This window comes from Coccinella septempunctata, chromosome 1 (genome assembly GCF_907165205.1).
Source record: "Coccinella septempunctata chromosome 1, icCocSept1.1, whole genome shotgun sequence".
Classification (NCBI taxonomy): domain Eukaryota; kingdom Metazoa; phylum Arthropoda; class Insecta; order Coleoptera; family Coccinellidae; genus Coccinella; species Coccinella septempunctata.
Window position 1 is genome coordinate 67,033,759 of NC_058189.1, and position 17,785 is coordinate 67,051,543.

A 17,785-nucleotide genomic window follows, 5' to 3' on the forward strand; every position below is an offset into this window, starting at 1 on the left:
AAGATTTGCTTAATAATCTTGGTGATCAATGTCCTTCGTATGCGACCGTGAAAAATTGGACTGCAAGCTTCAAAAGAGGTAAATTTTTCATTGAAGATGATGACCGATCGGGAAGGCCAGTTTCTGTGCGAGTCCCCGAAAATATCGATGCAGTTCATGAAATGATTTTATCAGACCGTCGAATTGGGCTAAAACTGATATCTGAAGCACTGAATATTTCATACGAAAGCGTTCATCATATAGTTTACTTCAATTTGGACATGAGAAAAATTGCTGCAAAATGGATCCCCAAATGTTTGAATGTTGACCTAAAGCGTGCAAGGGTAGAAGCATCGCGTTCAATCTGTGCTCGATTTGAAAACGATGTAGACTTCGAATTGTTAATATGGATGAGACTTGGGTACATTTCTACGATCCAGAAACAAAGCAACAATCGATGGAATGGCTATACTCTGGTTCTCCAAGACCTAAGAAGTTTCGTGTCCAAAAATATGCTGGAAAAGTTCTTGCTTTTTTGGGATTACCATGGAGTAATTATGATTGATTTTTTGGATAAGAGTAGATCAATAACCGGAGATTACTATTCGACATAGTAATGTCGAGTGGTCAGTAGACCACTCTACGGGAAAAAATTGAAGATAAAAGACGCGGAAAGCTATCCAAAAGTGTTTTGTTTTTGCAGGACAACGCCCCTGCACACAAATCTTATGTTGGCATGCAAAATATTCGTGATTTAGGGTTTGCATTACTAGAACACCCCCTTATTCACCAGATTTGGCTCCATCCGACTATCACCTCTTTCCTCAACTAAAAAAAACTTTAAAATGTCCTAAATTTTCTTCCAAAGAGGAGGTAATAAAAGCTGTGGAGGTCTGGTTTGCAGAGTAAGAAGAAACATTTTTCTTTGAAAGGTCTAGAGACGTTGCAGGTTCGCTGTAATAAATGTTTCCAATTGAGAGGAGAATATGTTGAGTAATAAAATATTTTGACATTGAATTTTTGTTTTGTTTCAATAGTTGGCTACGAATATTTCAATATATCCTCGTATTACATAGAAACATAATCGATTATCTGAAAGTGATACATATTCTGAAAGAGCAACTCGTCTAGTGAAAAATATAAAAATTTCATTTATCTAGGACAAAAAATTCTTACGATTTTTAGAATCTTTTCAAGTTCTTCCGCACTTTATTAGGAGAGGATGCAATATTTTAGAATTCGCGACTAGGGGTTCATACTAAATAGTTTGGCACTGTTCCTTCTCGTCAATCACAGTTTGTCTCGAACCACCTATCATAATTTTAAATTGAATTTGGATCTTTGTCACTCAGGTTCCGCTCGCATTTCATCGTGTTCTTTCACAATGATGAGTTTCTGCAAGCTGAACTCGAAAATAGGCATACTAGTGGGAAATTCAGGGCATTCTCACATTTAGCTTAGACCTATGAATGTAGAAACTTGATTTTTCGAGTAGGTAGAGGTGGTCGAAGTCACTGCTTCGTTGCAAATTGGCGAATGGATTGGTCTCTGTCATTAATTTTCCATATCTGCTAAAAAAAATTCGAAAAAAATCCACATCATCACCCAATTCGACTTAATTCGTCCATCAAAATACCAGGAAGCCCTCAAGTGGCAGCCGAAGATTCCAAGACACGAAAGCCGCGATCTCGAGCTTTGGTTACCTGCCCGTTTCGGGCGTTTTCGCTCCTCCTCGTGCGCCGAGCGCTTCCCGCGATGTTCAATTCTTCATTCGCTACCGTCAGACTGCAAGACTTGAAGCTTCACATTCGTGGGAGTTGGATTCACGCGCAACAGGTTGTTTTTAGTTATTTCCCGGCGTTTCAGAGGGTTTCAGAGTGTTTTCAGCGTGATTTTCGCCAGTTTTCGATCGGTTGACTGTGATTTTTTACGTTTTTACGCGATGCCTTCTGTGCGTACTTCTCGGTGCTATGCGTCCAGTGGTTTTTGAGTTAAATGTGTGGTTTTCCATTTAGAACCATGGGGTGTTTGCTTTGTTTACTTGGAATACTTGGGACCATCCTGGGCCTGGTGCATTCTGGGGATGCTGTCATCGAAGAAAGAGGTAATTTTTTTTGTAGATCTACAAGGAGATTACTCAAAAACGAAGAACCATAGAAGGCTACGGTTTTCACCATTCTTTTTTCTCTGAAAAAGAGCTTAGAAATGTGTCATCCGTTTTCTTCTAGCTCTTATAGTTCTCGAGATACTCTCAGTAGAAAACGAATTTTGCCTAACCTGTACAAGCAATTTCAGGATTTTGTTGGAATTATGCATGATATTTAATTTTACTTGCCACCTGTATATCTATCACTATGAGACACTTTCCTCAAGATCGAACGGTTAGGTTACAACCTAACTCGAATGTTGAATAATGGAAAAATCAAAAATTGATTTTCTGGTAAATAGTGTTAGTTATACGAAAGGTTGGTGAGCAAATGTAGGTTTTCGAATACGGTGAATCTATTGCGAGTAACTTCGGAAGCCTATCTCCCTTCGTTTAGATACTCATCTTGCAAATGGCATTTTTCAAAAATTGCAATTTTCAATCTGCGATATCTCCTGTTATATTCGTCTGCTTTAATTGGGATTTCCAGTTTTATGATCAGTATTGCCAAGGCTTCCACCCAAGTACAAAAACTCGATTTAGAAAATCTCGATTTTTGGGTCAAAAATGAGCAAGGGGTTAGACCCCATAAAATGGCCTATTTTCTACTCTATCTGAAAATCAGGATGTTCTATTACTGTCTTAGGATAGGAGGTGCATAGAATTAGTTTTGAAGATTCTAGAAAACCCAACAGTTGATGATTCGATAGACAATTGCACTCCAGAGAGCTCTTCGATTTCGATTCGAAAATGAAAAGTGGAAAAACAAAAAAAATTATTTTCTCCTAAACAAGGTCAAATATTTGAAATTTTGGTATAAAAATATGGGTTTTAGAAAACGCTGAATCTTTTGCGAGCAGTTTCGAAAGCCTATCTCCCTTCGTTTAGATTTTGATCTACTAAATGGCATTTTTCAAAAATTGCGAATTTCACTTGAGAATTCGTCAAGACCGAACGGAGGTGCCGAGATGAATGAAATTCTCAGATTTATTACTAGAAGAGTTGCTCTTTCAGAATAGGTATCACGTTTAGATCTACAATTATTTTCCTGGAGGATAAACGACTCGAAAAACTACCTTCGAAAAATCCCCAAAAAGTTGGGTTCAGTTAAAACTTCCTCAAGACCGAATGGTTGTGCCGAGATGAATGAAATTCTCAGATTAATTACTAGAAGAGTTGCTCTTTCAGAATAGGTATCACGTTTAGATCTACAATAATTTTCCTGGAGGATAAACGACTCGAAAAACTACCTTCGAAAAATCCCCAAAAAGTTGGGTTCAGTTAAAACTTCCTCAAGATCGAACGGTTGTGCAGAGATGGATGAAATTCTGAGATTTATTACTAGAAGAGTTGCTCCTTCAGAATATGTATCACGTCTAGATCTACGATAATTTTCCAGGAAGAAATTCATCCAAATTTCTCGAATGTAACGAAAACGTTTTTTTTTTCACTCACAACATGAAAGTTTCAAAAAAACATCGACCAGACTAAGCATTGTTTTCTTGACGTCATAGAGAATGTAAATGACTCTTAATATCCACGTTCTTACAATGGCACATGAGGACCTGACATGAAAAATAGTCAAAAATAGTCAAAGATTTTCCTGATTCGTTAAATGCCGAAAATCCATATTTCTGTACCGTTCCTGCACTGACATCAATGTCCCTCTTAATCCTTCAGAATCTGCAAACCCCAACAGAATATTTCATACCAACCAAGACAAGTAACAAGAACAACCGTTAAATAATTCAACGCTGAAGAAGAATGACCAAATCGGGTGCTGCCACAAACACGAACGCATCAATTACAATGCACATAAAATTATTGTTACAGCTCGTAATGCTGATGGAATAACTGTAAAAGTTTGGACGACTTTGTTCAACTTTGTTATCTGAAAAAGATAGCCTGCAGTCGTCGGCTTATAGAGAGCTGAAGAATAGGCGCCATGCGGATTTAGTCAGGATCATTTTTCAATCAATAAGATTGATTTGGAAACATGAGGCTTCGAATAGAGGAAGATTTATTTATCATTTAACAGTTGGGGTGGTTGAAATTATTCTACAGACGTTTGGACTTCCAATTTTATCTTGAAATACGAAATAAGTGATCTATTACCACATTTTCTTGTTCTTTTTTGCCTCGCACTGGATAAGGAGATGATTTATAGTCTCTACATCGTTTCTAAAAACTCCCATGGCGTTTAAATGAAGAGAGTTGTAACTATTGATAATTCCATCCAGGTATTTGGTATCTTTTCTGTTTACCATCAAGATACTATTGTCCTGTTAGTACTGCCAGTCCCACAGCTAGAGAAAGGTCGTGAAGAACATCCACTATGCACTTAAAAAGCAGACAATATTATTTTTGGTTTTGATTTGTGCAGAAAAAGTTCAATCCAGAAGAATGAGTTATAATACGCGATCTTGAACACACTGGTTTTCAATTCGCGAATTCAGCTAGCTCTTGTTATTCAATAGGTTCATTGTAACCTTCCGAATCAAACGTGTTCTGGTTTCGTACCTTGTAAGTCCTCAGAATATGAAAACTACACCACGCTACCGAACGTAGCATTGGTGTTCAAACAGCGTGAAGTACACTGTATAATAGTGTGCGGTTTCTTTGGGCGGTTAACCGCAAATATTATGAATAAAGAATGTGTTCGTATATACGAATTTGTTGTATTCGGCGTCAGTATGTTTTTTTTGAAGATACGAACGATTACTCTGGAGAAAATCCATAGGTTTGGGTAGTAAAAGACAATTTGGCTTGTAATTGGATCGGTTTTAGATGTGACCTTGCAATGTATCAATCCAGAATATTTTTATTCGGCTGAATTATGGTATCTTGTTCCTTCGGGAACCAGGGAAGCCTGTCAATAGGAGCATGATAAGATTTTCATGAAATTATGAGGCTTAGAAGGGTAAATACAGGGTGAGTTGTATTCAGTCAAAGTACCCAATTTTTCAAATTTCATAGATACTTTTTAATTAATCAAATTACTCGAAAACGGCGCATTATACGAGAAAATATGAAGAGTACTTTTATTTTACAAAACGTTCGAATATTCATAAGATAGCATCCAGCTTAGTTTCAAGAGTTTGGTTTTTCGAATTTTTGGTATTTTTATGGTAAGTTATAGTCATAAGGAGAAAACTGGAAGACGTGAGTGATATCTTGTAGTCGAAAAAGATTCGTGAAATAAATGAAAAACTATATTCCGAAATTAATTTCATTCGATAAAACCGTTTGTGAGATGGAACTAAAAATAACATTTTTTTATGATTTTTCAACAGCCTGTATCTTTTAAACCGAGCGGATTCAGAAAAATGGTAAAGGAAAAAAGCGTTTCTTTAGACCTCAAGAATCTTAGCTAGAATTTTCGAGACAAAGACTCACCCTGTATAACTCATTATATTTTTAGTCAAAATTATCGTAGAATCCTCGTGTTTTTGTGCAGTTATTTCCCTTCTTGTAACATTTGTACCTTCAATTATTCATTCTGAGGAAATTTGAAATGCGGCCAATTTTCGAAGTATGCATGGCCAATTTCACGCTCATTTCATAGAGCTCAACACGGAACTGATTCTTGCTAATTTTTAAGGATGAAATATGCCTAAAAAATTCGATCAATTCTATATTGCCGGATGAATAGCTGCAAATCTTGGAAAATAACTGAATAATAATGAATCACATTAACAAATGCATTCTTGCCGTATCACATTTTCGATATTGTGTTTCAAATGTCCCTATTTTTCATTTGCTGACTATCCTCTACCAAGAATATCAGCAGTATCACGTTCACAAAAATCGATGATTCATATCCAGCATCTGCTGAACAAATAAACATTTTCTCGAATAGTAACCAAATCGATTTGAATTGTTTCAATTAAGGCTTCATGGAAACGTACTTGGTATTAAATCACTAGCCCGTGTATAGTCCGATCGAGGAAGATTTACAACACCGGGCACAAAAAACCGCTGCTATAAATTACCGGCGCACTAGTGAAATAATATGAACTTCAAGGAGCAAGTCCTCGAAAGGGGGGTGCAATAAATTTCGGGTACATTCCTGCTAATCGACTCTGTTCATGAATTTGTACGCCACGTTTACGACTTCCAACGGTTTTATGGTTAATAAATTCGAATGGAGTTGCGGTTTCGATATTTTTTACGGCGATGATGTTTTTATTGGAGGGTAATGATGTTTTTATCGGGGGTTAACAAGTTTTTTCTTCGGACAATTTGTGCAGTTTTATGTAGGTAATCTTGTAGTCGGATTTATTGGGATCATTTTGGATTATTCTGTCCAAAATGATGGAAATACCTTAATGAATTTAGGTCTTCATCAATTACTTCACGTCAACAGGTAATCTTTGTTTGGTATTTCGTTTTGTTTTCGTGAAATTGAGAACAAATTTGAATTTGGAATGGAACACTTGCTTGAATTTCAGATCAACATAAACGTAAAATACTTAAGACCTTCACTTATCAGGAGGAAATTTGGACAGACTAAAGACAAATTCGACTACCTAGTCTTTTGTAGTCTGTTTTTTTGTAGGTCGCTGACTTCCACTTGAAAAATAATGCTACGAAACAGGGCTCAACGTTAACAATTGAATTTCTTTTAAGGTATGAGATCTAAACAGGGTGTCCCCTACAAAATTTGGTCACATATTCTCCAGACAAAATTAGGAGACTCCTTTTTTCGATTTTGGCCATGTGGCTCCCTCTTTCGGAGTTACAGCCCCTAAAAATATTCTGTTCTTTTTATCTCAGAATCCGGTCATACGAAAATCACTGAATTCAGTGCACAGGAATTAGATGATTTGCTAAATATCATGGTACTATCTATTTTGGCGAAATAGAGGTCCTTCTGGCAAAATCAAGAATGGAGTTTGCTTATTTCATCTCATTTGCAACCAAGTCACAATGAAATTCGCCCATCCTGTATATTACCGGCGATACCGAGAAAAAATATGATACCGCAGACGTTACCCAAGACCAGGATCATTCTCTGAATCTGAAAACTAAAACCTCTCTTCCTCTACTCTCTCAACCCGACACCATAAGAATAATTCCAGTAGCTAAGGCCTCTGTTCAAATAATTATCTATAGAAAGACCGACAAAAGCATCTTTTCTCTTTGACGCCGACGACGAGGTTCTCAAGAGTGAGCGACTCTAGTCCAGCTTGTTGTTTACGAGTCGAATGAGAAGAAAGCAAAGATCTTATTAACATCTCAATGGTTCGGAATCTAAAGGCTAATGACAATGTCTGGGGTGTCAAAAATGCATACGTTTAGATCGTGATTATTGGTGCTCTCTTTGGATTACATAGTCTGCGGCGCCTTGAGTGTTCCCTTATGATTCAGCGTTGACGATTGTCACCTTTAATTTTAGGTTTGACCTTCTACGAAATCTACGAAAATCTGACCATCTGCCATTATCAGATGTGAGGTTAACCCACAAGGACCTCATTTTTCATCCTAGTTCCGACTTTTTCAATTCAGAGCAATCTAACAACTACCATTATTTTCATGAGGCAAGTCTTCGCCTCTGTCTGTCAGCTATTCAGCAGAGAGGTCAACAAACCGTGGTATCTCCACAAGTTTTGCGAACTAGAAGATGAACAGAGTTGAGAATGTTGAGTTGTACGAGGATATATTCAAAAATTCCTAGCCTACTATATAATTCTCTATAAATATAGAAGATGTCCACCGAAATTGTGAAAATCGAAAATTTGGAGTATCGAGCCATCATCAAGTACCTGTATTTAAAAGGGTTAAGAGGTAAGCAGATTTACGAAGATATGCTTAATACCCTTGGTGATCAATGTCCTTCGTATGCGACCGTGAAAAATTGGACTGCAAGCTTCAAAAGAGGTAAATTTTCCATTGAAGATGATGACCGATCGGAAAGGACAGTTTCTGTGGCAGTCCTCGAAAATATCGATGCAGTTCATGACATGATTTTATCAGACCGTCGAATTGGGCTAAAACGGATATCTGAAGCACTGAATATTTCATACGAACGCGTTCATCATATAGTTCACGTCAATTTGGACATGAGAAAAATTGCTGCAAAATGGATCCCCAAATGTTTGAATGTTGATCAAAAACGTGCAAGTGTAGAAGCATCGCGTTCGATCTGTGCTCGATTTGAAAACGATGTAGACTTCTTGAACCGAATTGTTACTATGAATGAGACTTGGGTACATTTCTACGATCCTGAAACAAAGTACCAATCGATGGAATGGCGACACTCTGGTTCTCCAAGACCTAAGAAGTTTCGTGTCCAAAATTCTGCTGGAAAACTTCTTGCATCAGTTTTTTGGGATTGCCATGGAGTAATCATAATTGATTTTTTGGATAAGGGTAGAACAATAACCGGAGATTACTATTCGACATTAATGACAAATCTATGGGAAAAAATTGAAGACAAAAGACGCGGAAAGCTATCCAAAGGTGTTTTGTTTTTGCAGGACAACGCTCCTGCACACAAATCTCAATATTTTTTTTGCATGGGACTGGTCTAGGCTAACTAGATAACAATACATCCTCGTACGTCTGGAATCTAGTCTTTTTGATTGAATACGGTCCTGAGTCTGGAAGATGTTGATGAAATTCTATGAAACTCACTCTTTAATGTAAATATAGGGGTCAACCGTCCAATTCACACTATTAGGCGTGCACGTCCACCATTCAGTTTTATTCTAATTTATGAATTTTTTCATTACTCGTATTAGAACCACATTAATCACTGGCATCTCATATATTTGCTCTCTTGCCGGTGTCGATACATGAATTATGTAATTCCATAAATAAGTGTAATTTACAGAAGATTCCATTTGGATATAGGGGTAGGAAAAACAACATGTTTTCATTAAAAACCTGAATCTCTCATCTGAAAATAAACCTCTATAGGAAAATAATTATATATATTTTTTTTGCCAAAACGACGTTATAAGATGATCGGTGTTATAAATAAAAACAAAGTTAATGCTTATAATTATAAATTTAAATATCTATAAACTAAATTGTTATTGTGGCCCCCAATCAAAGCAGTTTCAGCCACTATCTACGTCATCTACAGCTCCAGTTCCAGAGTTTCAATGAACTCCAGTATTCGTGTTGGCTTCAAGGAGAATTGAAAAGAAAACTGGAAGAATAGCTTTTGGGCTATTGAAAAAATTGATAACTACATGCAAGAAACTCCTTTCCGATAATTTTTCGACTCAATCCATTCAAAAAAAATCTCCATATCGTGTTGTGGGAAATAGTTCCCAGGTAGATTGAATAACTGAGTAGACAATGAGAACTTTTTTGCTCTACTTGCTTTGTAAGTTAATAAATGAGTTAATTGAATGAACTCACATTCACAATAATAATATTATACGTCGTATTACGGCATTATATGCAACACTGATGACCGTTCGAAACAAGGCTGTTCCAACATTAATTTTTCAGCCGAGAAGTGCAAGTCAATTCTGGATAAACTATAATTACCGTACTAAATTCGAGAAAGTTAGAACGGTTGGCTGGGACGTTTTGTGAAAACGCAGCGTGGATGTTGAAATTGGAGTTATTCATCTGAAGATCTTATATGTACAGGGTGGGCAAAATTCGTTGTCTACTTAGAGGATCTCGAGAACTATAGCAGCTAGAGAAAAACGGATGACACATTTCCGAGGTCTTTTTCGGAGAATCAAAGAATGGTGAAAACCGCAGCCTCCTACGATACTTCGTTTTTGAGTTAGACAATAGGGAATACTCCTTCTGACGAAATTGATGTATTTTTTATGAAATATCTTTAAAACGTCACATTTTGAAATAACTATTTCAACCGTTTCCCAAAAAAAATTATTTTAAGCACTTAAAAATGAGAAATAAAAATGGGTAGTTTCGTTTCTATTGCACAAGTTGGCAACATCGACTGAAATATGCGTTGATAATAAAGGACAACAAATACATTATCTTGATGAGATAGACAAAGATGGCTGTCTATGAAGTCTGCGACGAACAAGGTCGTAAAATTTTATGGGATTTTTATGGCCGGTTGCAGTTGAAGCTCGCCAGTAAGTAGGTGCCTGTAACAACAGCTGTTATTTTATAAGCAAGCTGATCGGACATCGTTCTTTTCATTGTCTTGTATGCGCTGTTGCCAAATCGTAAACTCCGCACAAAGCGATTTAAATTTTAAAACCCCATATTTGAAGGATGATTTTGAATAGTTTTCGCGGTGAATTTGAAAAAATCATGAATGAAACTCATAATTATTCAGTTTACACTTGCATATGCAGTGATAACCCAAATTGAGGAGAAATGCCCATTCCGTAAAGTTCTCATAACTTTTTTGTCTTTGAAGTTACAAATCTGAAACTTGAATCTTCTACAGGCACTTTTTTACGTAGAATCTGACAAGCTCAAAATATTTTTTCATTTCGAAGCATTGGGTGAACTTTCATTTTTTTGAATGCAAACTTTTATTGAATTTGTTATTTTTGAATTGGAGAAAAAATCTTTAGTCAGTAGATTCTACGCATAAAAGTGCCTAAGAAGGTTAAAGTTTCAGATCTGTAACTTCAAAAACAAAAGAATTATGAGGACTTTTCGAAATCATCAAAATCTCAGTTTTTGTTTCTAACTCGAAATCTGAAATAATAGGCCTATTCTGTTCTCAGATTTGGAATAGTCATGAAAAAAGACCTCGAGAATGTGTCATTTGTTTTCTTCTAGCTGCTATGGTTTTCGAGATTCCCTCAGTAGAAAACGAATTTTGCCCACCCTGTATATGTCCTCAAAATTCAGTTAAGCAATTTTCAAGGGTGGGAAAATTCAACTGTTATTCTTCATGAAACTTCCAGCTCCCATCTATCCATTGTGTAGGTGGTATTCCCAATATACAGGGTGAGTCTTTGAGTCGTACAAATATTTCAACAGTAGATTCATGAGGTCAAGAGAAACACTTTTTTCTTGTACCATTTCTTCCGATTTGGCCTGATAAAAAGTTATAATTATTTTAAGTTTTCATAATGAGCTGTGTCAACCTAGGAATGATAGAATTACATACTCTCAGAAAAACGATGAGCTTGCCATTCCATTTTTGAGGACAAATATAGGGTGTTACAGTTAAAAAAAGTGTATTTTTTGTCTATATATCTTTGTTTTCGAAGACCCTGTTCATATGACAATAATTTTAAATTGTGTACTCTACACACACCACAAGAAAGGATTTTCAAAATATCTTCGTTTACTCCCTCAAAATGAGCACCGCGTCTGGGGTGGGCCACCTGGTATATTTCGTTGAAATTCAGTTAAAGTATTCTTTCGTTATTCTAAACAAAACTACACTAACAGATAACATTCTGAGCTCGTGTATCCCAAGAGTTATCATTGTTATAGTGAAATATTTCGTTTCACCGGACCACCTGACACTGAATGGTCACAACACCCTGTATTATGTTATGTTTGTGACGACCAAAATGGGTAATTTCAACGAAAACCTCGTTCGTTTTGGTGCATTCGAAAAACTACATTTTCTTCAACCAAATCGTTGGTCAGAAAATCTTTAATAAAATTTTTGAATCTCTCTTGAAATACCTCCTCCACATCTATCAATTGTGTGAAAACAATCGTATAGCCATGTTCAAAAAATTCCCACAATTCCTCCCGAACATTCGTCATATCATTCCCCAGAATCCCTATACGAGACCGTCTCAAGCATAAGAAAAGGAGGTAAGAAAGAGACCATCTCGCATATGTTTTACCATATCCCACTTGTTGGATCGAAGAACAGATGTTGAGATGTGTCCAGGAGCCGAATCTCTAGCGTGGGAACACAGAACGAGACGTACGGAGCACAGAAGTTACCGCCGCTTTGTGTATCAATTAAGGATCATTGTTATTATTCCTTAGGTGTTATGCCATTTCGTTCTCAACGCTCGCCTTGTATGACGTCCAGGTTCGTGATATGGGATGACCAATAGCTGGCCCTGGCAATCGGGCTGATTGTGTGGTGTGCATTTTGATAAAGACAGGTCCGGACAGGGAGCAATTCTGCGGTAGTAGAGGGATGCTTGTCTATCAAGGATTTTCACAGTATTATCAGAAATTGTCCAACTTTGGGTAACAGAAATGAATGTCTCGCTGATATCTGTCAGAATCAATACTAATCACTGGTCAAGTACATGATCTAAAAATTAATTGTCTCCATTTTCAACAATTCATTTGAGGAATTCAACACTTCACTCAAAGTTGAAGATATTAATATTTTATGGTGACTTCTATGGAAAGATTGGTCCAGTTGAAACTCTCCATTGCGAATCGATCGTTTTGCCGTGTTATTTCCCAACAAAATGGTGGTCTTGTTCAACTTCGTGAGCTCTGGAGCAAAGCAAACACACATGACGGCCACATTCTAAGCTAATTGATCTCTGAACCAACTCGACCTCCACGACCCAAGCTGTACATTCAATACTTACTCACAGGAGTCGTCTAGATCTAGAATACCATCATCGTGTTCGTATTTTAATAGTGTCCGAGCAATCATTTTAATTTTCCAAGTGTATCGTACTGCGTTACAGTTTCGAGGTTCGGATTTTCCTTGCTACGATGAGTGAATGGTGAAACAGCTTTGGGAGAATACATGATTATCACAAAGTGGACTCTGAGAATGATCGGTTTCAAATATTATGTTATATTTATCGATTTTTGGCTATGAAAAGGATCATATTGATATCATATTAATATGATTTCAAGTTGCAAATTAATTTTAACCTGTAGGTCTGCAGCGTATACAGGGTGGTTAAGAAAAATCGAGTAAAATAACGAAATTTTATTCCCAGAGAATTCAAACAATTTAAGACTATCAATACAATGTATGACCTCCACGGGCATCAATAACAGCTTGACATCTTCTTTGAATACTACACACTAGTTTGTTGTAAAGGAGGCAGAAGCTCCCTCAGATCATTTAAGGATTCTGGGGTAGGTTGATGATTATTTTATCTTCTTTGGAGCATATCCCATGCATGTTCTATGCAATTCAAATCTGGTGAGTGCGGAGGTACTTGGTAAATGTGGAATACCTCGCGCGCATTCTCAACTGCACGGTGTGGTCTAGCGTTATCGTCTTGAAATTGAAAAGTTTCACCAATAGCAGCGTGAAAATTTGGCACAACAATGTCAATGACATGCTCCCTTTAGTGTTAGGCGGTCATATTCCCAGGACAAATGTGTAGATCTGTGCGCCCGTTGAAACATATCCCGGCCCATACCATAACACTACCGCCTCGGAATGGATGGACTTCTTGGACATAGCGACGATTACGGGTTATGCGTGTTTATTGTCCATAACCTTATTCTTCGAGAATCTGAAAATCGTCCATATCTGGATTCATCAGTGAAGAGGACACTACGTCATTGTTCTCTCCAATTGATATGTTGCCTTGCCCATTCTAGACTCCAGTATTTGACGCTTATATTAGTGGAACTCCTCTTAATGGATGTCTAGAACCTAGATTCACCTCTCTCAAACGTCGTCTGATGGTTTCGATGGAAACTTGGACCCCATCTGCATTTTGAAGAGTATTCCGTAGCATCTACACGTAGATGCAGGGTTTCTTCTCGCCGAAACGGTGATGAAACGATTCTGAGCAGGTGTTGTTTTTCGTCGCCCACCAAGCCTTGGTCTTTCCAACACGGAACCTGTCTCCCTGAACCTATTCCAAAGTCGAGATATCACACTTTGGCTGACTTGGAGCCTTTCCGCTACAACAACCTGAGTTAGGCCACCCTGTAGCATTCCAATAGCCCTATTAGCCTCAGCGTTTGTTAATTTACGTCTTGGCATTTTCAGGAAACTCGTTTCAAATCGAAGCCGTTGATGAACTAACTTAATTTCAAGATAAGAACATTCATGAAGCATATGCAAAGAACCAAACTTCGGAAAAAAGGCGAACAGATTGACGAAATCTCTCATAGTGATTTTTATTGGATCGATTCAAGTGGTTATTGAGTTTTAAATGATTTTACAGCGATTTTCTCGAAGATTACATACTTAAAACGATTGAATACGATATCCCTAACTCTCGTGGAGCAGATTATTTGAAGTGGTTCAAGTCTCTTACCTGAGCAAGTCTCCCCCTACTTTCATTGTGATTTTCTCCACATAACATCGTCAAGGGTCAGCATCTTAATAGTATCTAACCTATTAACCAGTGAAAACACTGATTATTCCAGGAAGAAATTCCCCAATTAAACTCAATGTCGAAGTAATGAAACACATCGAAGAATGCTCCGAGGAATAACTCAATCCTCTAAAGAAATGACCATAATTCCACTTCATGCCAACGCATACATTTCCTGGGATATCGGGTCAGAAGAAAAGCAGCTAGGGTTGCATTCAAATCTTTCCTACTTCCTACGATCGAGAGGAACTTCCGGCGGCGTTTTAAAGGATGTGAAATCCATCAAGACCAAGACCGTGCCATATGCTATCTCCATCATCCTGTTTTCAATATGCTTCGCATCTCATCGGAAGTGATCGGCTTTGGTATGTACCGGAAGTGCTTGGGGATCGTCTGCGAAAAATAAATTTGGCCTTTGACTTTATCTCGGTCACGGAGACGTTTTGGCGATGAAAAATTGCGCTGTTGAATATGCAGGTGTCAGATGGTCTTACTGAGTTGACCATTCAAGGGCTATAGAATAGGTTCGGTCGAAATTGGAACAAGGCGTGATTCAAAAAAGATTTCGTCCAAGGGTCTTGAGCATGGGATTCCAGTTGGAAAGTCCATAACCTTGAATATCAGACATCAGAAAGGGTGTCATAGGTATATGGTATTGAGTACATTCGTTAGCTTCAAAGACGAACTCAAGTTCTCTTACTCGAAGCAAGCTCTACACTCTACATATTCTTTAATGAAGCGTTTCACCAAAAATTCCCTATACAAAACTTTCAAAATGACAAAGTTGAAAAAAAAATGGAAAATAATGACTGAAATAGATCCTCATACGACCCTAGACCGTTTGTTAGCTGAATTATCGCAAAACAGTGAAAAAAAAAACTCATCTCCTGATTCGACCATGTGGTTTCGTTTACGATATTGGCTCGTTCGATATTTACGTGGTTATGTGGATGGAAACTAAGGATTGCCGAATTGTTCTCATTAATCATTATAACTTACTCGATTTAATGAAACGTCTCATTTCGATACCAACTGACAGAAGAGACTTAGCACACAAGTGTAAAAAATAGAATAATACTTCTCACCAATAAAATTGGTCTAAATTATTCTCGAATTTTTTCACAATGGGCATCACAATCTTCTTTATCGAACATTCCAACAATCGTCGTAAAAATGGGATGAAATGGGGAAACATCATAGCACTTTTTCAACATATCTAACTTAAGCACTTTCAAGAAACTGACTCGATTTTCTACATTTTTTTCTCACCCTAAATTGCACGATACAACAATAATGATTCTCTCAAAAGTGACCAAATGCATCTAATCCGATCAATTTGGTACTGAACCATTCAATGTCCAGCCATATGTTTATGTTTCGTTTCGTTTTTGCGATGCCGGAGTCACCTACCACAGTACCTTACTTGAAATTCAATGAAATTTTGTTGAACTTCTAGGGGTTATATCTCAGCCATCTTGGCCATTTTATATGGACAATTTTTGGGTAAACGACTTATTTTGATGAGTTCTACCTTCTTTCAAAAAAAGCCCCACCTTTGAAAACACCCTGTATATTTTCAAATTGAAGCAGCAATACAAAGTTTCAGTAAATTGGCCACATTTGACTCACACACTCGGACTCTCGTACAGAATTCACTCAAGACATTACTGCTTTGAACTCATCACAATCATCCTGTCGCTCGCATACCTACACAGGTCGCAAAAAGTGAAGAAAAAACCTAGAATAAACGAAGAATTAGCTCCATTATTCTCGTCCTCATAATAAACCTAGGGAAACCTCTTCCTGTAATCACATGCTATCAGTCAGTATTAGACGTAAGTTGAAAATATATAATCTTGCATGCATCACGAGAAGAACAATCAATATACCATGCATTAAAGATCATTACGATAATTAAATGGACCATAATTACATGTTATTTATGGTATCCGATAAATAATCTTCAGGTACAGTTTTGATGGTACATAAACCGAGAGTTCTATTCGCTTATATAAATCAATAATGAATAATTAATTGTACATTGCATAAATATTTATGTTTGAAATAAAATTCCACTGATTTCGATATTTTCGCCGATTCCTTCATATTTATATAGAGGGTGAGCCTTTGACTCATACAAATAATTAAACAGTTGATTTTCGAAGTCAAAAGAAACACTTTTTTGCTAAATTTCCGAAATTCATTTCATACGATAAAACCGTTTAAAAATAATATTTTTTTATGAATTAAAATACAAATTCCAATTATGACAATCTCCTGAAAACGCACTATTCCACCTTGAAACATTCGAGCATATGTTAAAGAACTCAACGCACAACAGGCCACCACCACCTGCAAATAGAGTCCTTGGACAAAATATCACATTTCCTAACACTAACCACTCTCGGCTGGTACAGGTAAAAAATCAAGAAGCTTCATCTGCCTGGAGTTCCCACACGTCAGTAATCTTAGCAGAAAAAATCCCGCGTTTCTTATTTATTCTTAGACATACCCATCAAGAGGTGATCAGATGGCCTCAGTTGATCAAAAATGTAGAAACCGGATCTCTCTTCGAAGACCCAACAAAGAAAGATGCTTGATTGCTCTAAAACCAATTCATTTTAAATTTGGAAATATCTACTAGATGAAATTCTGACCGATAATTTATGTATTCTTTCAAAATTTTAAATCCATTTCCTCAACAGTTTTCTTCTGTAAACTGTATTACTCATCTCCTTTTCACTTCTTTGAGTTCACTTTTTTCGAATAGCCAAGTTGAAAATATCGAGTTTGCTTCAAATAATTTCCTATTGAATTTTTTCATGATCAATGGTGTCATTGACCTTGTAAATCTCACCTCTAGCAGTCTGGCAGTGGACAATTTCTCCAAAAGAAGTAGAGTTATTTTGATAACCCTGTCATTAACCAATATAAAAATTTCCTACAATTGTGTTTAATGGAATAAGCAGTAATTTTATGTGAACTCAATAGGTTTAATTGGTACAAATGGAGCTTTACCATCTATCAATTCCATTGCGTCTGTACAAATAGCCAGTCGCTGATATTTCTCTCAATTCTCACTGAGTTATTTGGAAAATGTTGGCTACTTCAAATGATTCGAAGATGCCCAATATTTCATATCACTATCGATAGCACAAAAATGTATGATTGTGGACAATTCATGCAGAAAGAATTGCTAGGCCAGCATTGCAAATCGTATATGCGTTGTAAATGAATCCATCAAACGCCTAGCTATACATCTAGCTATCAAATATCTCTCTCTCGAAACAAAGAAACCTTTGTAATTTGAACGCAATAATTTTTTCAATACCACACTGCTGCTTTCATTCGTTGATGAGTGTTTATATCGACTATAAAGCATTCATAAACACGATATCTGGAGTAAGTGGCGTTCTGAAAACATCTTAAAGCAAATTAGATGGAGATTGCATAATTTTCTCTCTTATATCCATAA

The 17,785-nt window shown here is 36.9% G+C and overlaps 1 protein-coding gene across 1 annotated transcript in view; it reads left to right on the top strand.

Moving 5' to 3' along the window:
• The first annotated feature begins 1,763 nt into the window (after positions 1-1,763).
• Positions 1,764-17,785, top strand: part of LOC123318168 (epidermal growth factor receptor) — a 132,172-nt gene continuing 116,150 nt past the window's right edge. The window contains exon 1 of the mRNA XM_044904820.1: positions 1,764-2,083. Within this exon, the coding sequence (XP_044760755.1) occupies positions 1,975-2,083 (109 nt within the window). The 5' untranslated portion in view covers positions 1,764-1,974. The remainder of the gene's footprint in view (positions 2,084-17,785) is intronic.